Below are 24,572 nucleotides of genomic sequence, written 5' to 3' on the forward strand. Positions count from 1 at the left end.
TTAACTTGTATTTTTTCAAGATGTTTTTAGGGATTTGCCTTTTTACTGTATTTTTTGAATTATGATAAACATTTGTACTAGGTTAGTTTTTTTTTTTGTTACATTTGTACCCCGCGCTTTCCCACTCATGGCAGGTTCAATGCGGCTTACATGGGGCAATGGAGGGTTAAGTGACTTGCCCAGAGTCACAAGGAGCTGCCTGTGCCGGGAATCGAACTCAGTTCCTCAGTTCCCCAGGACCAAAGTCCACCACCCTAACCACTAGGCCACTCCTCCACACCCTACATTTGTATCACACCCTACATTTTTTTTAGTAGGTGTATAATCAAATGTAAGCAAATTACTCAGGAATTCTACGTGCTCAAATTGCTTGTAACTATACACTGTAACCAGTTTTGTATTCCATTTTGAGTGTCCAGGTAGAACAATATAGAAAACACTAAATGCAATAAAAACAGGACAAGTAACAAATATTTTCCTTAACTAGATTCCTCACTATAATTTTCTTCTATTACAGTTGAATTGTACTCTCTCATTTTTAGCTCTCTTCTGTATGACTTATCAGGCTGTAAGTGGAGGTTTGTGTGTCCTCTCCCTCACCTCCTATAATTGTGAAACAAATGGACCTAATTCCACCAAACTCCCCCCCCCCCCCTTTTTTACAAAGCCGCATTAGCAGCTGCAGATGCGGTAATGCCGGCACAGCCCATTCAGTGGGCTGTGTCAGCATTACTGTGTGCTTTGTAAAAAAAAAAAAAGGGGGGGGGCGTGTTAGGTCCTTAGGAGCACATATTTTTCCACCTTTCAAAACTTGACTGACTTGAGGGCAGGGGAAGAGAATTGTTCCCAAAGGAAATGACTCAGGAACCAAGTGGAGGCTACATAGAATGTTTATATTTTTTGCTACCCTTGTCTTCCCAATAAACAGGGAGAGGTGGTATTAACTAAATCTTAATTGCACTTATTGCTTTCAGTATACCTGGCTTTAGTGGCAGTGAAGACTGCATAGCGTTGGAGCAACTATTGGAAGGCTATGACCAGCAAGATCAGGATCAGGTTTCTGACGTCTGCTGTTCACCTCTTTTCAAATACATGGACAATGATGTAAGTTGACACATTACATTTACCTTGTCACGTAGCTTCAGTGGGAGTAAGTAAGCCATAGTGGCCTCATTTCAGTCATTGTGACACCAAGTAACTCCCCATTTTACAGTAGCACTGGTCGGCGATAGTACCAGAACTTCCTAGTTTTTTCAAGCTTGTATCTTAAGCAGTTCACCAAAGGTTATAAACAAGATTAAGTGACATGAAAAGATCAGCTTTTAGATGGTCTGCCACTGAGTTGTAATAAAGATGGCACAACACTACAGTGTTTGTTTTTAACTACTAAGTTTACATTGTTCACTGTTACCAGAATCATCTGGTGTTTTTAAAGTAAGGTATGTTTGCTGCATATAAATAAAAATATACTTTTGGCATTCTGAGTGATGCTCACCGCACTGTAAAGCTTTTATAACAAAATTAATGAACTTAAACTCCAACCATATAACTAGGATGTCAGGTTGGGTCTTCACCTGTTTCTTTTCAGATCCTTCTATTTAACAAAATGTTAGACTTTTGCCTTATGATATAAAGTTTAGTTAAATAAGCTTGCTAGCCAGCCTTTCAAACATCAAGACAGTTTACATCAACAGAGCTAAAACAAAATCAGAGGTTAAAGTCATGTAAATTGAACAAATAAAGAAATAAGTTTATCAGTATCTCCAGTATCTGTATATGTCCCAGTCACAAGATTAAGCAAATCAACATAGCATCATAGCATCATAACATAAACAATTTATTAAAATCAAGCACCATACATGCTAATAAAATCATAGACAGTTGTGCACCTGGCGAGTTATACTAGGGAATCATTTAAAAGTAAGTGTAGGGGAGAAAAAAAAACCTGTTTTTATCTTTCTTCCTAAAGCGTAGTTGATCAATTTTTTGCCTTACCTGAACAGCTACTGTGGGGCTCATTTTCAAAGCACTTAGCCTTCCAAAGTTCCATAGAAACCTATGGAACTTTGGAAGGCTAAGTGCTTTGAAAATATATAACAGCATTGGTGCAGCAAAAAAAAAACAACAAAATCTGTGTACTCTGAGATCCCCTTAACTCACAAAAGGTGGGGGCATTCAACAGATTTCTGTGACTAGATGAAAGCTCCTTACCTAAGCAATACTAAAGGATTTGTGTAGAAGTGGGAAACGGGATAATTTGCTTGATAGTGATGGGAGAAGGGATTTTTGAGATCCTGATTATATAATTGGTGGTTCTCTTATGATTGCTTGCTTGTTGTATTAAGTTTTTTTACCTTGTCCTTTCATTGAACATGTTCAGTGAGGCAAGTAATTATATATTATAAATAAGTTCACCTCTTAAATATGGAGTACACTTGTTTCTCTGAGCATCAGGAGCCAGGATAAAGAGCTTGAATCTAATTCTGGCCACAATCGGTAATCCTTAGAAGCTGCAAAATGATGATGAGCACTTGTTCTCCAGAAACAAACAGATGAAGTGTGTTTATCTAACCCCAAAACAGATACATTTAACCAATTTGTCAAATGTAGGCTAGAGAATGCTGTCAAAAACTACAAATGATTGCAGCAGCCATGTCTGCTTTACTGTGCAGAGGCTATAGTTTAAATTATTGTGAAAATTGCTTAGTTATATTGCTACTGCGTTAAGCTACATGTGACTCTGTAAACAGCAGTATTCTTTGACAGTAGATTGATAATATACTTCCCATTTAAAGAGCAGAGTATGTATAATAGATTTGTTTATGTTACAATGAACTAGTGGAAGTACAAATACAGTATGGCTAGATGGCAGTGTTTCCCAGCCTTCAATAATTCATTATTTTCTGTGGCAGTATGCCAAGCTTGGCCTGAGTTTGGTTGTCCCGGGAGGAGGAACAAAGAAGAAATCACCAGCATCACCACAGGATGGAATGGGAGATTCGACTGCAGCTGGCTCTCAAGTTGAAGACGACGATGATGAATATTCCCGTGGCCTCTGTTAGTTGTAGGTGTTCATTCCCCACACTCACATATCCTGCTTACTGGTTGTGGCATTTGATCTCTCCAAAGGTACTAGAATTGTTCTAGCCGTGGCTCTTTGCAGAATGCAGCAGGAGTGTAAAGTCGCAACTTCCTGGTTATCACAATAATACAAAGAAGCAAACTGGTGAAAGCCTTTTGGAGTGCATCTGTTGCATGATATAGAACTTCACCAATACTCTGTATAGAACAGACTAGAAAAGAAATTCATAGTGTTGGTTTTCTGTAAAAATACTAGTAGTGAAGCAGACTAGTTTGATGGCAAAAGTATTTGAAGTGCTGCACAATATTTTGACTTGAAGGGTATTTTTTTTACTGTTGATTACATCCAACACTTCTGAGTTTCAATGTTTCTTTTGAGTTGGGGTTTCTGTCCACAAGTCAGTGCAATTAAATATGATATAATTTGAGCAGATTAAATATTTTTAATGGAGGATTAGAAGATAACAGTGGAGTGGAGACATCTGTGTTAATGTGAAATTCAGTAAAAGAAATTAATGTAATATTTATTTAAAGAGCATTTATATCCTGATGACTCTGCTATCTTACCGAAATTTGTGTCACTGCGATGTAAGCATAACTAAAACAATTAGTGTCCTTTAGATATGAAACGACTGCGAGGAATTTTGCAGATATCCATCATCTAGGCCACATATCACTATATACTATGTTTAGTGTATGCTGTTCTTGGAACCACTGCCAACCTGCGTGAAGAAGTATGTGCAGCCCAAGATTTCCGTCTGGCTCATCATAAAATGAAACTGTGTTTTCATTTCTAAATATATCTCAAAATGTGCCTCAGTATGCTTTTTAGCATCATATTGTCATTTTGCAGGATCAAATATTCATCCCCCCCAAAAGGAAAAAAGGTATGACATAACTAATTCCATTATCATAGAATTACAAGCTGTGATATCAGCTGTACAGCTCTGTGCCTATGTATCAGCAGGAGTGTTCTCTTTTAGAGGGAAAGTGCCATGTGGACCACTTTTATACTGTGTTCTTTGACTGAGTAAAAGATACACATGGGTTTTTTCTTCCTTTTGGGCTTTTTTTTTTTTTTTTTTGAAAGTTAACAATTCTAAGCCACTAGATCAGTACACTCGAAGCCATGGTGCTGATGTCTGTCTTCTGTGACTTTAATGTGCTGCTTCCTACTGTAAGATTTGCAGTATGTAAGATACTGGTGTTGGTAGTTCAATACCTGTATATAATGCTTTATTCTTTATTTTTCTGTCATGGGCTTGCTGCTAGCTTTTGCTCACATTGACTTCCAGAGAAAACAGCACACAGAAGACACTGGTGCACAGGTTTTACTAGTCACCTGCAAAACAAATAGTCTAGTACAGTTCCATCATGGAAGGTATTTAGCAGCTGAAACATGAAGTTTGCACTTGTTTTGTGTTAGCCTGCTTCCCTCTCATTCGTGTAGGAGGAATTCAACAGTAGCAGGTACAGGTTCAGTGTGGTGTTAGATTTTATTTTATTTATTTATTTTAAAAATTTATATACAGCCTTAAAATATAAAACAAAACTGATCGCAAATAAAAATCATGCTTACAAAATTTAACTCTTCATTCTAGTATGTTCAATTGTTCCTGCTCCTAAGTTTAGTTTAACATCTTAATTGTTTAAACAGATCACACTGCTTCATCTCCTTTTCCTTCCTAACAACATCAGCCATCTGTACTCATTCCTTCACTTCCTTCCATACCACCTATAGGTTCCATGTCTCCTCAGACCCTCTTCATACTGCTCAACTCATACTGCTGTTGACACATTTTCACTATTAGGTTTAGTTAATCAGTGTATATACATCTTTTTCAGTGTCGTATCACTACTGAATGTGCAAAAGGGGAACAGTTTTAAATTAATGTGCAAGTTTTAAATGAAGGTGCATGATATTTCTGCTTTATGTAGTATGTCAAAAAGTACATGTACTAAAACAGTAATAATTTAGGGGTAGATATTCAAAGTGATTTAAATGGCCAGGAGAGGCTCCCAGCCAGTTAAATTACCTGTGCGGGACTGTTAGCTGATATTCAGGGGCACTATCCAGTTAAGTGCTGCTGCATATCAGCACATAGCACTGACTGCTGAACTGAAAAGCTGGCTATTTTGTGGGTGGTCCAGGGGCGGAATTGGCTCTTAGCCTAAGTTAAGCGGCAAAATTGGACCACATAAAACACAGTCCTATCTTTATGTGGTGTCGCTTAGGCAGTTAAGGGGTCCTTTTACTAAGCTGCGAGAAAAATGGCCCTGTGGTAGTGGCAGGGGCAATTTTCCCGCCCACCAGGACCCTTTTTACCACAGCGGGTAAAATCCCCCCCCCCCCAAAAAAAATGGCCAAGCGGTAAGATAATCCTTATCGCGTGGCCATACAGTGGGGAGCACTTACTGCCATCCATTGACGTAGCGGTAAGGGCTCCCATGGTAACCGGGCAGCACTTGGAGATACCTGATTACCGCCAGATTAGCACCACGGTACAGAAAAAAAATATATTTCTGGAACGCCAGAAATGGTGCGCGCTCCAGCTGGACCTACCACCAGTGACTGCGTTGCACTGGCAGTAGTTCCAAATTAGCAAGCTGTAAGCCCGCATTGGGCTTCCCGCTGCTTTGTAAAAGACCCCCTTTGTGCTGATATTGAACCTAACTGCATAAGAGAGAGTCAACCACATAAACCCAGATCTTCAAGGCCAGTGCCCAGACATGGCCCAGCATTGAATATCCAGGAGTAATGCTTTCAGTGGGTAAAAAGAATGTTCACTACTACTAGCGGAATAACTACCTCTTTCTTTGTTTTTAATAATAGTTATCATTTAAAAAATCTTATATTAATTCCTCTGTGAGTACTCTGCAGCTTTGGGAATCATGTTCACTGGATCCTGGTGTCCATAATTAACTGCCCCTTCACATTTGATCTGAATCATCTCTGAAAAATTTTAAATCATTGGCTTAAGTCTTAGCTTTTTCAACAAGCTTTCCCTTCTCTCGCTGGCTGCGTGCATCCAGGCATTTCGTGACTGGCCCTGTTTTCTATTCTTCCCTCTCCCTCTTTTCCTTCTTGGAAATCATGTCCTCCTTTATCTTTCTCTATTATTAGTGTATGCTTGTGCTGTCCCTTTCCTGTCCAATATTATGTAGTTCCTTTTCTTTCTGTTTCAGGTTTTTGTATACCGCCCTGAAAATATATGAATAAGGAATTACCTTATTTAGTTATTTGAATTTGCTATACCTTTGCTAGCAGTTCCAACAGTCTGGTGCTTATTGTAGAAGATGTGCATAAACTGACATTTAGATGTTTATATTGCATAAAGGTTGAAATCCTGATTTTACAAAGCTGGAATATACAGGTCTAAAACTGTAAAATATGCATATGGCAAGGGAGTGTGGTTTGTGCACGTTTTGGGTGGGATGCATGTATTTCCCATTTCAGAAGGGGAATGCATGTCTGAGTCCAAAAAGATCAGTGTTGGGATTTACATATGCTACCCAGGATGTCTAGGTTTCAGAAAATTACTTCTACTGAGCAGCATTCCATTGAAGGGATTAGGGTAGATAATCCCCTTAATCTTCCATTGGTTGATATCCTGCCCCTCTTCCCCCAGTAGTTAAACTGATAAAGGATATCAGGCTCTGTGACAGCCTTGAGAAAAAATAAATGTTTTGTTTCTGAAATGGCGAACATAAACACACATAACCAGTGTGAAAATGTCCATTTCACCATGTATTTTAATACAGGCTCTGTCAGCAGATCCTTTTATAAAATTCTAGCAGAACTTGAGATGGCCTAAACTGGCCATCACAATTCTGATTTGTTTGTCTTTTCTAAAATCCACATAGTACGCTCTGAGCTGAAAACCTCTCTGACTGGTCCAGCACTGTCGGTATGATTAAAGAAGTGGAGTGAGGAAGCAACAAAATTATCTGGGTAATGGCAAGTCTCAGCTGCTATCCAGATAAGCTATCTTTTTAATTTAGGTCAGCTAATGGCAGCTGCATAAGACATATATTCACTGCCACTGAATTTGTGTATTAACTTAAAATGACCCTATATTGTTTGTTTACTTTGATAAAACAATAATACAGTTGAAGAGGTGAAACCTGTTAAGTACAACAAGCTGTTCTCTGGATAAATGCTTTTTTAAAAGATTATTTTCAATAATTCTAGGTGACATAAGAGGTTCTGTACTTAAGAGGTTTTAGAACTACATAAAAACTTGGAAGCTGTACAGCAGTGTATATAACAGGTTTTAACCATTAGGCATAGGGTAACAATAAGTATATTTATAAAGGCAGTCTTTTTGGTATTCACATTCTTTTTTTTTTTTTTTTCTTTTAAATGTAGTTAACAGGTTTTGGAACTCGCCTCTTCAGTTCTTTAATAAATAAGGTCCCCTTACAAAGCTGTGCTATCGATTCCTATGCAACAAGAGGGGAAGCCTGTAGGAATTGAATGGGCTTCCTTTCATTTGCTGCACCTGGAATTGCTAACACAGTTTAGTAAAAGAGGCCCTAAATGAAGCAAATCAAGTTAGTTTTTGCACTGTTAGCAGTAAATGTAGTAGAGGGATAATTACACCTGTTAGCTTGATGATAAGAAGTGAAGTCCAACGTTTGGAAGGAGATTTTCCATGACAATCTGAGTAAAAGAAATTAGAGGTGTACTTGATATTATGTCTTTGAAGATGGTCTCATTGCACATTCAAAATATTCTCCATCTGCCGTTGAGAAACTGTGTGTTCAACACACTATAGTTAATAGTTGTGGGGAAGGATGTGAATAAGGGAATTAAAAGTGGAGTAGTGGGACAAACTATGGTTTATCAAACAGTTCCTCTTATAATGAAATTAAATGTCATACTTTGGGGTCTTTTTACTAAGGTGTGCTAATGATTAGCTTGTGCTAAATGAAAAGATGCCCATTATGTTCCTATGGGCATCTTATCATTTAATGCACACTAACCGCTAGTAAACACTAAGGGCCCTGTTTACTAAGCAGCGTTATAGGCACGTTAGCATCTTTAACGTGCGTTAACCATGTACGCGCCAACAATATCTCTATAGGCGCCTACACAGTTAACTCACGCGCTAATTGTAGGTGCATTAAAAATGCTAATGTGCCTTAGTAAATAGGGACGTAAATCTGTTAGTGCACCTTATTCAAAGGATCCCTTTGTCAATGCTTCAGTCCATCCAGACTGTGTATTTTATTGCACAATTGATATTTGTGTAAATTGTATAAATATGGAATTTGGCAGTACCTGGCAGCCATGTTGTAAAACAGATTTGGAGCATGACCCTTGTTAACATTAAAATAAATTTGTTATTCAGCTAGTAATTCTGGCAGGCGTGTCGCTGCCGTACTGCTTACATAACAGCTCAGAAAAATTTTCTCCGTTGTTTCTCCCATCATAGTGACGTGTATTTTCAGAAATTACTGTGTGCTTCTCGGTCTGTAAATAAAAGGTATGCTTGGTATATACTTCAGCTTGTGTGATTATTTTGGACTCCTTTTTAAAATAAAACAAACCTACTAATAACAGGCTTTGATGTTGTACCTTTTTAAAGCAAGTATGGACTCCCCCCCCCCCTCTTCATCTAGCCCACCTAAATGGTTTTATGTTTATAAAGGAGAATTTTCCCAGATTTATTTCTCCAAGAGATTCACCCCTTTATTGGAACTCTGTTTTAATCTCCTGTTGTCCATTCCTTATGCATCAGCATATATCCTCCCACTAGCAGACTTTCAAATGAAATGTTTGCCCCTAAGTACTGTATTCATCTAAAGCAGTGGTTTTATACTTGTTCATCGGGACACATCTAGCCAGTCAGGTTTTCAGGATACCCACAGTGAATATGCATGAGAAAGGTTTACATACAATGAAAGCAGTGCATACAAATTTATCTCATGCATATTCATTGTGGGTATCCTGAAAACCTGACTGGCTGAGTGTGGCTCTAGAGTGAGAAAATATCCTCATCTTATTTAAATGTTCTCTGGTTTTCTTTCCAAAAATAGCCAATACCACTATGACTAACTCCTGTGACCAAAAATGATAAAATGAATGGAAAAAGTCCCCCATGAAAAAGGCTAAAGGGATTACAGCCCTTCCACTTGGAAAAGAAATAAGTAACGGGAGCTATGATATAAGTCTATAAAATTAGGTAAACATGATGCAATTTACTTTGCAAAAAATACAAAGATTAGGGGACATAATATGAAGTAGCTAAGTAATACACTTAAATTGGAGAAAAAATATTTTTTACATTCAATGCATAATTTAAGCAGTGGAATTTGTTGCTAGAGGATGTAGTAAAAACACTTACATAATTTGGTTTAAAAACAAGTTCAGATTAGGTCATTGGGGGTAATTCTGGATACTGCCCTTAACATGAAACAGCATGTTTGGAAGATGATTAAGGTGATCTTTGTGAAACTCAAAGTTAAAAGCTGACCGAAACTGCCTTTTTTTCAGTTTCAGCTGAAATTCTCAACGCTTTTGGACAAAACTTATTGTCTCTGTCACGAAACGCCTGGCCACCTGCCTGGGGTTACCCCGCGGCCACTTTGAGGGTCTATCCCCTGCACAGCTCTGTTCCACCTGCCCCCTTGTGCTCTACACAAGTACCCTCCTACCACAGATTGGGTCACAACCGCCTCTGGGTGAGTCTCCCACTCCCAAATTATCCTCAGTGATTTCTAGGTTACTGTGGCCACACTCCCAGTGGTCCCACAGTTCCCAGAAAGCACTCATAGACCCAGCACACAAACCAGGATTCTTTATCAGTCCAGACAATCAGAGCAAACAATTTTGTTTATTCCCATAAAAATTGAACACTGAACAGAAATGTGCAAATAGCAAACAGTAACAAGTAATTGAAAAATGGAGCAATTAGAAAACTAAAACATATGCTGTCTAAACATTACCTGGGAACATCAGGACATATAAGTTCACAGAGCCTTAGCAAAAGGATCTGTCTCTTTTTCCAGGCCAAGACTGAAGCAACAGTCAGCATCTGCTGGGTAATTTTCAAAACTCCAGGCCAGGCAGAGCCCAGAACAGTCAAGTTTCAAATAAAGATTCTTACTAAAGTAGGATAAAGGAGTCCAGACACTGGTCTACTACTACTACTACTACTATTTAGCATTTCTATAGCGCTACAAGGCATACGCAGCGCTGCACAAACATAGAAGAAAGACAGTCCCTGCTCAAAGAGCTTACAATCTAATAGACAAAAAATAAAAAATAAGCAAATCAAATCAATTAATGTGAACGGGAAGGAAGAGAGGAGGGTAGGTGGAGGCGAGTGGTTACAAGTGGTTACGAGTCAAAGGCAATGTTAAAGAGGTGGGCTTTCAGTCTAGATTTAAAGGTGGCCAAGGATGGGGCAAGACGTAGGGGCTCAGGAAGTTTATTCCAGGCGTAGGGTGCAGCGAGACAGAAGGCGCGAAGTCTGGAGTTGGCAGATATTATAGCAGCCTGTTGCACATCCAGAATAAAAAAACGCTTTGATGTCACTGAATGTGAGGACTATATGCTCTGAAAAATTACAATTTAAGAGCAGTACATTTCTCAAATTATTTTCTAATATATAAATTTCATTTCACTGTAGTATCAGTACCCAACTAACACTATAAGATGACCAGTACTGCAGGTTCCACACCTTCAAGGACACTAAGGGCCTCCCAAGGAGTATCCCTAAACACACACACATACACACTTAAAATGATTTATTACCTATTGTGTTGACACTGTAAGTAGTATACTATGCCATACTTTGTATTTGAATATTTTTACTGCTGTAATTATCTGTTGCTTATGTTTGACTTATTCATGCTTCAAAAAGGTGGTAAATAAATCCTAATAATAATAATGCATTGAAGTCACTGCAAATTACACAAAATGCAACAGCTTGTATCGTATGTGGATTGTCAAAGCATGATCATATTGCTCCAACTTTAATACAACATTGGGTAGCAATTGAGGCAGAAGACATTATAAAGTGTTACTGCTTGTTTTCAGAGTTTTAACTTAGTTCTGTCTTTAATTTCTTCAAGTTTGCATATGCACCAACCAGTGAGATATTTACGATCTGCCTCAGCAAATTTATTAGATGTCTGTACATTTCATGTAATTCATCTTGATGACTATTGAAATTCTGTTTTTATGCTGCAGTCCCCAAATTATGGAATGCTTTGTCTACCTCTTTGAGAGCTATGAGGAATTTAGATTTATTTTAAAAGCCTTAAAACTATTGTTTTAGTGGGCCTTTTCTGGTGATTAAGGTGACAAAAACGGAGCATTTATAGGGAATGGTGCATAATTTTTTAAATTTTTGTGTGTTAAGAATTGTTGTTTTATATAATATGTATGTTGTATTTGTAATCTGCCAAGGATTGTAGATTGTGTGGAATATAAGTTTTAAAATAAAGAGCTGGACAGGTTCCTAGAGGTGAAATTCATAGATTGCTAAGGTAGTCTTGTGGAAATTCACCACTTATCTGTGGGAGTAAGCAGCAAGGAAGTTAGCTGTGTTTTGGGACCCTAACCAGGGCTGGCCCTTCCAATGAATTAGGCAGTTGCCTAAAGTGCCTCAATTCTAAGGGTTTGTAAAAAGCAGCAGGTATTTTAAATTCCCTCTCCCTGAAGGCTCTACCCCAGTGCTTACTCCAGTGGTTTGGCCCCTATGGTCAACAAGCAAAAGAGCACTTAGTGTAGTTTCCTCTTCAGCACAGCATCAATCTCACACCACGTACCCCAAGATCCCAAATCTTTGCTGCTCATACCATGAGACTGGCACCACAGGAGACAATGCTGGCACACTATTAAGCACTGTTCTGCTGGCCACAGGTGCCAGGCAACTGGGGCAAATGCTGGGTTAGGGCCTCTAGGGCATTGAAAATACTTGTGCACAGGTTTGAATTAAAGCATAAGCAGATTAGACACTTGCCTAGGGCCTGGAGCATTCAAGAGGCCCAGTATAATGCTTTAATCCAACCCTTTAAAATAAATAAATTATCTGCTCTCAGAGCTGTGTGCCCCAGTGATTACAGATGAATTGATGGCCAACTCAGAGCAATAGCAGACATACAAGACAGGATTATTCTCCAGCTCACATGCCTAGACTCCCTCTTCTCTTTTCCCCAGGTGCAGGTGCTTCCCTGGTATCTCTTCCTCCCCCTTCCCCACCCTCCCCCAGGAGGCCCTTTAAACTTGTAAGGCTCCACAGGCTCAGCATGCACTAGTCTTTGTCTTCAAGGTTAACAAAACCAGGCCTGGCTCTGACCTGGCCTCTAGGATTAGGATTTCAAAAGGGTCCAAGGTAAAACTTAGCCTACCTGCATTTAGCTTCTACCGCTTGTACATCTACTTATGCTAGAAAGCTGCTCTTGTCTTCCCTGGGCCTCTTCAATCTGCCTGTTTTTATCAGGCTATCTGAACCATGCCGTCCGTGCTCTGCCTTGGCTGAACCACATTACTACTACTACTACTATTTAGCATTTCTATAGCGCTACAAGGCGTACGCAGCGCTGCACAAACATAGAAGAAAGACAGTGCCTGCTCAAAGAGCTTACAATCTAATAGACACATCCTTTTTGCTCTGTACTACAGGATTTAAGGAGGCTCTGTGTGGGAGTGTTGAGAAGAATCAGTAAGTTAAGGCTATGCCAGTTGGTAGGTTGCAAAATGGGATGGAGGACAAGGTGCAAAATCCATTTCAGATCTAGCTAAGATGTTCCCTCTCTAGGGAAAACCCTTTGGTGCCTTACTCTTGTCCCTTGTATGTATAGTTACAGGTGCATGAACCACATACTGTCATATCTGTTGCCCCTTCTCTTTGAGAAACCCAGCAGCAAGACTTCCAGACGTATTGTAAACTTGAGAGGCAATAATAAGCCTGTGCAGACATACCAGTATAGCAAGTACACAATATTATGTCTGACTATAACTGTAAATAATCCTTTCATCTGCCTAGTAGTCAACATTTTTTGCATCATCCATGCAGTGTAAAATACATTCTATTACTACTACTACTACTATTTATCATTTCTATAGCGCTACAAGGCATACGTGGCGCTGTACACCATATACAAAAAAGACAGTCCCTGCTCAAAGAGCTTACAATCTAGATGGTGGATGCAACTTTTCAACACCCCATACCAATGTATGAGACATGCATACAGATTACAAACTTCTGACCTTCAGATGTTACAGAAATAGTGACAAATAAACTGGGTTCCCTTTTGTAAGTCTTTCTTTCAACAGAGCTTTAAGCGCATAATAGAGCCAGTGTGGTTTTTCAAGAAAAAGATAAATTACAAAAAGGAATGTTGGTTGTGCTTCCTAAAGCAGTTGAGAGATATGAATAGGGAAATTTTATTACTGCAGATATTTGTTTTTTGTTCCAATATTTTATTGTGGTTTTTTTTATGAGAAAGATAACAGGATAACAGTGACAAAGCATCAATATACATGTTCAAGTTAAAGTTAGACATAGATTATTGCTATAATATATCAAAATAGTCACAAGAGTAGTAAAGAAGTTTCAGCTCTGAGAAAGGTTATTGTGTAGTTGATCTAGTAAAGGAGTCCATATTTGTTTGTGTTTAATAAGTGAGTTAAATTTTTCAGCCGCTTCATATTCATATTTAGCTAACATACACACAGAATTCCACCATGTTAAATAAGTTGCTTAAATGATGTTGTAAAAGATCATACTTGGCTTCCCTTTTCTCAATTATGTACAAAATATGGACTCACAAGTTCTCAATATTATAAATGGATTCAACTCAAACATTGTGTAACTAACATCTTAGATATAAGTAAATTATCTACTGAGTTCCCCAGCTGCTGGCAACTCTGTAAGTCTTTTATGTCTTCTAAAAAAAGTTGCTTCTAAATGGTACAAAATACTTCAATTAGCTAAATTCAGTTCACCTACTAATACCATGCAATCCTGGGAACATGATCTAAACATCCCACTAAATGAACAAGAGTGGGAGAAATTTTGGTTCAAAATTACACATACCACCAAGCCAGTGTCCATCTCCCAATCCATGTTTTACTTGGCACATAGAGCTCTATGGACTCCGGCTAAACTCGCCAAGTTAAACACAACAAAAATGAAAAATAATATGAATAAATGTTGGACTTGTGAAATGGATGATGGAACTCTTAAACACATTATTTACTCTTGTCCATTTACTCACGAATACTGGAACTCTGTATGGGACACTCCAGCTTATTTTCGAAGGAGATCGCCGGCCATCACGGTAGCAGCTAATGAAAAAACGGAATGCAGATGAGCAAATTAGTATTATAATGTGTATAAATCGTACTGTTTTCCGATTGCCTAACCTAATGGGAGGTCTGTACCTCTCATTGGGGCTGCGCGGGATTTATTCGCCTCTAAAAACTTCTTTAAATTTAACCCCCCAAATAAAATCTGGAAAAAAATGTCCAAGTGCTCGTCAGGGATGTCCTTTATGGACGTCCTTCACTCAAAACAACAAAAAAAAAAAAGCAACCAGCCGGAAACCTTTCCCTAGCCACGTCCAAGTGCTTGTCAGGGCCATCCTTCTAAAGTGCCTAACATGGACGTCCTTCACTAACAAAACAAAAAAAAGGACGTCCCTGACGAGCACTTGGATGTTTTCTCCCCAGATTTATTTGTGATGGGTGTCCTTCTGTAATGAACACCGCCGGAGAGAGACGTGCAAGGACGTCCAAATCAAAAAACTATTTGGACGTCTCTTTTGATTATGCCCCTCCTCCAGGTCTATCTCAGCTAATCACAGCGCGTTTAGCTGACACCAGTGACAGCTAAAAGCGCTGTGATTGGCTGAGAGAGACCTGGAGGCAGGGCATCGGACGTGCTGCTAACACCCCGGGCAGACAGAAAGGAGCAAGGCGGCCAGAACAGAAGCCGCCGATAGCAGCCAGCAGCATCGGGATCCTCTTCGTAGCCCTTTGATCTCCCTCCCGATTATGGGGACAACTTTTTTTTTTCTTTCAGTGAAGGACGTCCATAAAGGACATCTTTGGCATGCACAGAGCAGCCAGCATAACGCTTGGCTGCTCTGCGCATGCTCAGCTGGCCGACTGGCTTGGAAGGAAATCCCATGCAAATGAGCTAGCAGCGTCCAGCTCATTTGCATGCGATTTCCTTGATGCATTTCCGTTGCTTATCGATTCGCTAAGGAATTGGTAAGGAAAGGACTTTAACGATGTTTTTAGTGCATCTACCCCTAGAACTGGAAAGTTGTTGTACATAGTTTATTTCAGTATAGTCTTTATTCTGTATAATGTCTTGCTCCTTAAAGGTACAGCAGTCTTTCATTTGAAGTGGCTAAGGGCCCTTTTACTAAAGCATAGCAATGGGATCCTTTTACCAAGTCGCGCTAAAAAGTGGCCAGTGCTGGTGTCAGCACATGGGTTTTCCACGCACTACATCCACTTTGGTAAAATGGCTACTTAGCCATATGTCTTTGTAATGGCCACACGCTAATTTCCCCATTAGCACAAGGCCATTACCACAGGAGCCCTTTCTGCCACCTATTTAAGAAGCAGTACGGGCTCCTGCACCACTCCTGTCCTAATCAGCTAGCACATGGTAATGTACCCACACTACCTGATTAGTGCAGGCATGTCTACTCTCCGCCCATGGGCACGCCTCTGGCACTGAAAAATAACAAAAATATTTTCTAGCATGGGATTAGCATACACTAAACTAAAGCTACCATGGGATGCCTCAGCATTCCACTGTAGTGCCCTTCTAGCGTGCAATAGGCCCACATTAGGTATACAGTGCCTTAGTAAAAGGGTCCCTAAATGCTAAGAAGCCCATTTTATTCCTATGGGTTTCTTAGCATTTAGTGCACACTATTTCAATTAGCACATGTCAAGTTTTAGTAAAAGGGCTCCTAAGTGACTTCAGGCAATAAGAGCCTGGAAACACCTGCTGCTATAGCTCAAACTCCAGAAATACATTATTAAGGAAATGAAGTATTCATTGTGCAAGCAAACTAAATCCAAGATAGACTTGGTAAAGAAAATCTCAGAAATTTAAGAGCTGTGGCCATTTCCTGCACTTTTGTAAAATTTGCAGCTAGGGACTGATTTTGAATAATAATTTAAAAAAGGCTTTACTGTTAGCAAAAGTGACTGCTGAGTTGATTGTTGTAATCCTTTCCAAAGTATTCAGAAATATCTCCACTCTTGCTTGTTTCATATATTTCTCAGTGTAAACAAGATGTGTTAATTCTTTTTCTGTCTGAAATTTTAATTGATTTACATGGTGACCCATGTGGAAAGCAGTTATAACACTCTTACTTTTGTTGATTTTGGCAATTTTGATTTTATTGTTTTATCGATTGTAATTTATGTTGCTCATGTGATTGCCAAGTGTGTGTTCTCACCACCTCCAGTTTGGGAGTGAGATAGCATAGTTAGTAAAAAAAAAGAACAGGCATTCTGGCTTTATAGAATTATCTACGGAAATGTTTTTTGTTCCAGTTCTGCTCTTGGATGAGCGAACATGTGCGATTACCTCATCTCTGGTTAACTGATGCCAGCTCTGTTTATGATGTGATGCAGGAACATTTGATGAAAGTCCTCCTATGAATCCAAATTGTTAAATGGGATCATACATCTGTAACAAAGTTCAGCTACCTTGAGGGCAGAAAATGTATGTGCCAATTTTTGCATGCACATGTAACTCTGAAACCAATAGGATTAACAAAAAAATCCACATAAACCATGACATAGCAGATCAATAAAATAGCAATTTCATGCTGAGTATTACCTCGTTAAAAATTACCAACAGGAGACCACATAATGCAATAAGCTGAGCAGCCGTGGTTCTTCTTAGCTCCTGGAGCATCCGCACGATATCAACCCTATCGGAATATCAGCAGCAGCTAAACTTGACATCCAGATAAATTATAGCATTTGGCTACTTTATGGACAAATTATGGAAGCGTCTGACGTCTGTCTACAAATACAGGCGCCGTATTTCAAAAGGTTATATTAGAGAGCTGCAGAAAAGGTGCTCAGGACGCCAGAACAGTGAAGTGAGAAGATGAGGTTTATGATATAAGTTGCTCTGTTCGTGTTTGAAAGGTGCTAGAATACTGAAGTACTGCTTTGTATTTTGTAGTGAGACCCGCCATGGACCCTGAAGAAGGTTCAAAACTCTGGCCATAGTTGGCCATGGCGCTTGGATAACACTGGGCATCATGCACAGATAAGTTCAGCTTATAATAAAAAAAATAAAAAGAAAGAGAAAATTTGTATTACTGAAAATATAGAAAAATCATAAGGAGGGGGAGGATTTGAGCCGATGATGAGAGTGAATGCTCCCAGATAAAGTAGGCTGTTCCACAATAAGAGGGTGCTCTTTTGAGGTATTTTCTTCCAATGTTCCTCCTCTTTCCTTCTGGTAAATCGCTAGATGCGAAAGATATGATCTGAAGTCAACTGTTATAAACTGATAAGTTGAGAAGAGGACTATTGAATCTGTATGCAAATTTCTAAATAAGCCAGCAGAAAGACAAGAAGAAATAGAGGTCTATACCATTTGTGGATCCAAGTGTAACAGAAGGAGAGGTGCAGGAAAGCTTACTACACCATATTAAAGAGATTGTGGATTTTTTTAGGAGTCTTCCACATGCAGCTATGCCATCCGCATGTGGAATGTTGCTCCCACCCCTGTTGGTCAGCATTTTACAGGACCAGGACACTGTACCAGTGACTTCACAGTGAGAATCCTTAAAGGTAACTTTAAAACCAATCAAGAACGTAAGACCTTTGAAGTCAGAATGATTGAATATTTTAACAACCAACAGAAAGGACTTAACAAGGATCTGGGGTTCCTAGCCCATTATAAACCATAAAGCTGTATGTCTCTGTTGATCACCCTCCCCTCACCTATCCACACCCATCCTGTTAGAATATCAATGATATGCTTTGATGTCCCCATGCATACTTCCTACCCACCCCCCTCCTCCCACCCTGTCAGACTGTCATAGTAATGCTTGAATGTTTTCACTTATATACACTGTCAGCTAGCACATTTGCTTATTTCCGATCTGACGAAGAAGGGCAACCTTCGAAAGCTAATCAAGAAATGTATTAAGTTATGTCCAATAAAAAGGTATCATCTTATTTTCTTTTCCATGTTTTATTTTGTTTGTTTTCTATTGATAACCTTAAGAGTGGACTAACACTCCTCTACTTTTGCCAAATGGAAAGAACAAGGGTTCTAGTACCAGATTAAAAAATAGTGGTGGTAGGGGACATCTTTTTCTGGTGCTGCACTGTAGAGTAAAGGGTGAAGAGAATGCTAATTGATTTCGCATATTATAATCCTATTCTTTGCGAAGGTTCTTGGGATTTGTCAATAGTGGCTTCACTGTGACAGCCTGGAAAACAGCACAAACAAACATTTAGGGCCCTATTTACTAAGCTGTGCTAAGGGCACACTAAATGCTAAACACAGCCATATATTCCTATGGCTGTCTCTAGCATTCAGTGCATGCTAATTTTAGCATGCGCTAAAAACGCTAGCACGGCTTTGTAAAACAGGGCCCTTAGGCTGCATTCCACTCTTTCTTTCAAAGAAGGGGCACTAAGCCCTATCATGTGATCTTTCTAGTAGTGTAACGTGTAGCATAACATACTAACATAGTAGATGACGGCAGAAAAAGACCTGCATGGTCCATCCAGTCTGTCCAACAAGATAAACTCATATGTGCTACTTTTTGTGTATACCCTACTTTGATTTGTACCTGTCCTCTTCAGGGCACAGACCGTATAAGTCTGCCCAGCACAATCCCCGCCTCCCAACCACCAGTCCCGCCTCCCACCACCGGCTCTGGCACAGACCGTATAAGTCTGCCCAGCACTATCCCCGCCTCCCAACCACTAGTCCCGCACAGACCGTATAAGTCTGCTCGGCACTATCCCCGCCTCCCAACCACCAGTCCCGCCTCCCACCACCGGCTGGGAGGCGGGACTGGTGGGAGCTGCTTGCTTTCAAATTCTCATAGGCAAATCTATCTATGAAGACATTTGGATTTTCCTTCCTCTACCCCTGAAACAGGCTAATTTTCCCTCACAGCTCTCTGACCTATTTCTACTCGTGCATTTTTGAGGATATGTCAATGTTCTGCTTTCCCCTCCAGCCCCTAGGAGTCTTCATACCAATGTTGATGTTGCTTTACCCCTCTCTCAGGGGGTCTTTTACTAAGGTTCGCTGGTGTTTTTAGCACACACTAAAAATAGGCATGTGCTAAATGCTAAAGACACCAATTTATTCCTATGAGCATCTTTAGCATTTAGCGTGTGCCTATTTTAAGCGTGCACTACAAACGCCACCACGCCTAAGTAAAAGACCAGTTGTGTCCTTGGGTTTCCATATCAACGTTGATGCTGCTTTACCTCTCTCCTGGTGCCTTGGGCTCTTCCTTCCACTGTTGGTGCTGCTTTACTCCTCTAATCATTTACGGAGAAGCCCCAGGATACATGACAGACCTCATAGACCTACCAACCAGAAACACATCAAGATCAACACGAACATACCTAAATCTCCATCATCCAAGCTGCAAAGGACTCAAATACAAATCAACCTATGCATCCAGCTTCTCCTATATAAGCACACAACTATGGAACGCATTACCAAAAGCCGTGAAAACAACATATAATCACCTGAAATTACAGAAATTACTAAAAACTAACTTGCTCAAAAAGGCATACCCTAACAATCCAACTTAAATGCCTTAACCCAGCTACACAACAAAACCAAAGCTCATACCAGACATAACTTAACTCTTCTTCTTACGATTCCCCAATGTGTCTGTCACACATGAACTTTACTTTACCACAACCTCACTTTGTATTTGTTATAACCAGTATTGGTGATTGCCTCTACGGTACTATGTAAGCCACATTGAGCCTGCAAATAGGTGGGAAAATGTGGGATACAAATGTAATAAATAAATGAGCTTGGAGTACTCATGCCACTGTTAGTGCCCTCTGCTCCTTTTTTGGAACCATGGGATCTTCATGCCAGTCATTATATCTTAGAGCAGTGGTCTCCAACACATGGTCCCCTGGCCGCTTGCAGCTCCCACAGTCCATTTTTGTGGACACCGCAGTCTATTTTTGCAACCCTCATATCCAGCAACACCCACCACTACTGTGGGTATAGAAAAGGCCCCCTGAAGTTCTGCTGGGTCACGTGTGCCTGCGTGGTCACATTGACATGCATGCATGCACACACATTTGCTGGTCAACCCACCTCTCCCTGTGCATGCATGTCAATGTGACTACGCAGGAACACGCGACCCAGCGGAGCTTCATGGGGCCTTTTCTCTAACTGCAGTAGTGGCAAAACCTCCCGACAGTGCCCCTCTGCTCCAGCTCAGCCTCAATTTGAAACATTTGAAAATGCCATCATCAGCAAACATGAATGTGCCCCTGGGAGCCCCTGTTATCAACTGGACTACAAATTTTCATGTCGTGGTGGCCAACTTTCAGACAACGTTTTACCCACATAATTCACTTAGAAAACAGGTGAGTAAACATTGCTTTCTTGTCCTTACATTCTTTTCTTTTTATTTCTAGAGGACTCTTAAGGATAAAAATAATTTCTCACCTTTGGACTCATGCATAACACAGAAACAGAGTCTCATTTATGGTTTTTGTAGCTGTTAACAAGTGAAAATTAATTGATTTAAGTACTTTTTGTCCCTGCTTGTGGTGTAATTTTATTTTCTTGTATGATTTTATTGTGTTTCCCCCCCCCCCCCCTCTAATCTTTTTGTAAGCCGCTTTGGACCATATGATTGTGATTTAGTGGGATATAAGAGTGTAGATTGGTTTGGATTGATTTTTAAAACATATATCCTTATAGAATCAGAATTAGTATTTAAAATTCCATTTGTAAGCCTAAAATCTTTTGGTGGCCCCCTGGAGCTTTCTCGTGTCTACTTTGTGGCCCTTTACGTGAAAAAGATTGGAGACCACTGTCTTAGAGCACTGTTGTCTCAGTGGTAGATGCCTGCTAGCAAGTTTTAGGCAAATGTCAATAAGAATGTATGGAAAACGCAACTGTTAAAATGCAAAATTGCTTGCCCCGTTAACTTTAATGGACCCACATTGTCCAAATGATCTGCAGTATTTGGAATCCAAAACTGACCCAACCCAGTGATTGAACAGAATATGGATTACAATTTTTACAGTGACCATCCTTATTATTTAGGTTATACAAAATCACATTAATATAATCATGAATAGTGATCATGCTGGAATGCAGGAGTGCATTGGGATCTTGTACTACTTTCACATTTTGCTTGACCCTCAGAGCTTTATCCATAGTGCTGTCTAGCAGGAAGAAATATTGCATTCCATCTGAACAAACACTGAAAATATTACACATGAGGTTCTAGCCTGTGAACTGATCCAAACAGCTGCACCTTCAGACCTACAGCAGGGCACAGCATGTCTCTACTACTGCATGACATCACTTAAAATCAATGCTTAATATAAACATAAATTCTCCTAGACAAATTGGGCCATTAACTTTCAGGCCCATGTCATCTCACACTATTGTAATCAGTAACACCTATGTATGTGCAGGTTGTAGGCCCTCTATTGCTTTTGTAAGTTACTTGTCTTTCATACATGCCTGGAGTAACCTAATTAGCACCAATCCCAGCTAAAAAATGTGTTCATCTGTGTTTCATCTAGAAAATTTATTCTTTCTACTGGTTAATTTTTTCATTAAAATGCACATATTTTAACAAAGCATTTAATGCTAGGTAACCATACAATTTAGTCTCTATTAAAAATTGTTTTAATATGTAATTTGGCATAGAAAATATTCATAATTTAAGACCAGATTTTTAAAATATTATATAAAGTAATTGAAATGAGATTATATTATATTGAGATGCAGTTTTCTAGACCTGGGATCCTTCCTGCCAGCCCTCAAGCGCCACAAACATGTCTGTTTTTACAGTAACCAAAAGATGCAAATTATCCTGGGTCTTGGCCAAAGTGTATAAACTGGCCAACCTGAAAAGTAGATTCATTTACAGACCACAGGAATGAAGCTGAAAAATCCCTGGTTTAGATAATATTTGTATCAAGCATTCACTCCTTTTACATCTTTACAGTCTCAAAAATGATGCCAATTTCTTGTTTTTTGTTTCTGGCAACATCTTATTTAAAAAGTTTGCCTACTGTGCTTCAATATTTTGTTTGTATTTTATAACTGATGTAATCTGCACTGAAATTAAAGGTTGTTGCAAAATATAAGCTATGTATCAGTATTCATTAAGGGGCCCTTTTACTAAGCCGTATAGGTGCCTACGCACGCCCAATGTGTGCCAAAATGGAGTTACCACCTGGCTACCGTGTGGCCCTTGTGGTAATTTCATTTTTGATGTGCATCCGGAAAACATTTTCTGATGCGCATAGCGGGCATGCGTCAAGTGGCATTCTATGCGCATAGGTCATTACCGCCCGGTTAATGCGTGAGACCTTACCGCTAAGTCAATGGCTGGTGGTAAGGTCTCAGGCCCAAAATGGACGCCGCACATCCATTTTGTCCACAACCTTTGTGATTCAGGAATATCTAAGACTGAAGGGTAACATCTTTTATCACCTAGGAATGAAAAAAAAGGCAAATACCCTATGAAAATGAAGACCAAAAACTGCAGAGTAGAGAAGGGTCAATGGACTTCCAAAAAGGAACCCAAGCCAGAAATCATTAAGGGGCCCTTTTACTAAAACTTAGAGCTAATGGAATTAGAGCACGCCAAATGCTAAGAAGCCAATAGGTACAAGCTAGGTTTCTCAGCATAAAGCGCATGGTACAGTTTAGTACAAGGGGCCCCTGAATGTATTGTACAAGTTTATTGTCCCACAAAATACTACTACTACTACTACTACTATTACTTAACATTTCTAGAGTGCTACTAGGGTTATGCAGCGCTGTACAATTTAACAAAGAGAGACAGTCCCTGCTCAAAGAGCTTACAATCTAATAGACAAGTGAACGGTCAGTCCGATAGATTGATAAATCAAATGAGCACAGACGCTATGAGACTCTATGAGACTCAACATGGAACCATGTTTCAGCAATTCAATATCTGCTTCAGGAGTCAATACGTTTAGATATATCAACTCCTGAAGCAGGCATTGAATTTTTGAAACATGGTTCTGTGTTGAGTCTCTTAGAGTCTGCTATGTGTGCATTTGATTATTTCTTGGGACAATAAACTTCTGCATTACATTTAATGACTTTAGGCTTGGGTTTCTTTGTGGAAGTCCATTTTTATCACCCAGCAGGGTTCCCAGTACATCTAACAGTACCCCTAAGGAGATATCACCTAAATTCAGAGGCACTGAGGCCCCGATGCTCAAAAGTAAATGTAGGTGCTAGAGGCCATTAGCACCATACTAACTCCCACATTTACCTGTGCAGAATGTTCACAGGGGTCTAGTGCAGGAAACAATGCCTGCGCCAGGCACTAGTGCAGATAGCATGCAAATGTAGTGAAGCACATGTAAATGAGGTCATTTTGTATTCCACCCCAATGTTAAGAAAAGAGCGCCCAAAACAAAACTACCTTACCACTGCAAAGGATAATGCCAGGTCGGAACAGGCGTTAGGGTGTTGGAAGAGAGGATTTCCCATGCTTTTCATGTTTCTCTTATGATTCTTTCTGCAAAATTTGCCACTTTTGATTGCTTTTGGAAGCAGAAAGAAGCCCGTGCAAGCCCTTAGGCGCTGGTTGTGAGAAACAACAGACCCAAGCGAAAACACACATTGGTGTGTTTCCTGTGTTCAAATTTAAAGCGTTTATGCTAAGAAAAATAAAAACGCCCATGGAAAGCACACATTGGCATCTGTTTCCTGTATCTAAATATAAGTACATAAGTACATGTAAGTACATAAGTATTTCCATACTGGGAAAGACCAAAGGCCCATCAAGCTGAGCATCCTGTTTCCAACAGTGGCCAATCCAGGTCACAATTACCTGGCAAGATCGCAAAAAAGTACAAAACATTTTATACTGCTTATCCCAGAAATAGTGGATTTTTCCAAGTCTATGGTCTATGGATTTTTCCTTTAGGAAGCTGTCCAAACCTTTTTTAAACTCCGCTAAGCTAACCGCCTTTACCACATTCTCTAGCAATGAATTCCAGAGTTTAATTACACATTGAGTGAAGAAAAATATTCTCTGATTCATTTTAAATTTACTACATTGTAGCTTCATCGCATGCCCCCTAGCCCTAGTATTTTTGGAAAGCGTAAACAGACGCTTCACATCTACCCGTTCAACTCCACTCATTATTTTATAGACCTCTATCATATCTCCCCTCAGCCACCTTTTCTCCAAGCTGAAGAGCCCTAGCCGCTTTAGCCTTTCCTCATAGGGAAGTCGTCCCATCCCCT

The 24,572-nt window shown here is 39.7% G+C and overlaps 1 protein-coding gene across 1 annotated transcript in view; it reads left to right on the forward strand.

Moving 5' to 3' along the window:
- The window catches only part of NAPG (NSF attachment protein gamma), a 52,339-nt gene extending 46,999 nt beyond the window's left edge, over positions 1 to 5,340 (forward strand). The window contains exons 11-12 of the mRNA XM_030212240.1: positions 975 to 1,104; positions 2,913 to 5,340. Coding sequence (XP_030068100.1) covers positions 975 to 1,104; positions 2,913 to 3,062 — 280 coding nt within the window. The 3' untranslated portion in view covers positions 3,063 to 5,340. The remainder of the gene's footprint in view (positions 1 to 974; positions 1,105 to 2,912) is intronic.
- Positions 5,341 to 24,572: the final 19,232 nt, after the last annotated feature.

This window comes from Microcaecilia unicolor, chromosome 1, assembly GCF_901765095.1.
Source record: "Microcaecilia unicolor chromosome 1, aMicUni1.1, whole genome shotgun sequence".
NCBI classification, from domain to species: domain Eukaryota; kingdom Metazoa; phylum Chordata; class Amphibia; order Gymnophiona; family Siphonopidae; genus Microcaecilia; species Microcaecilia unicolor.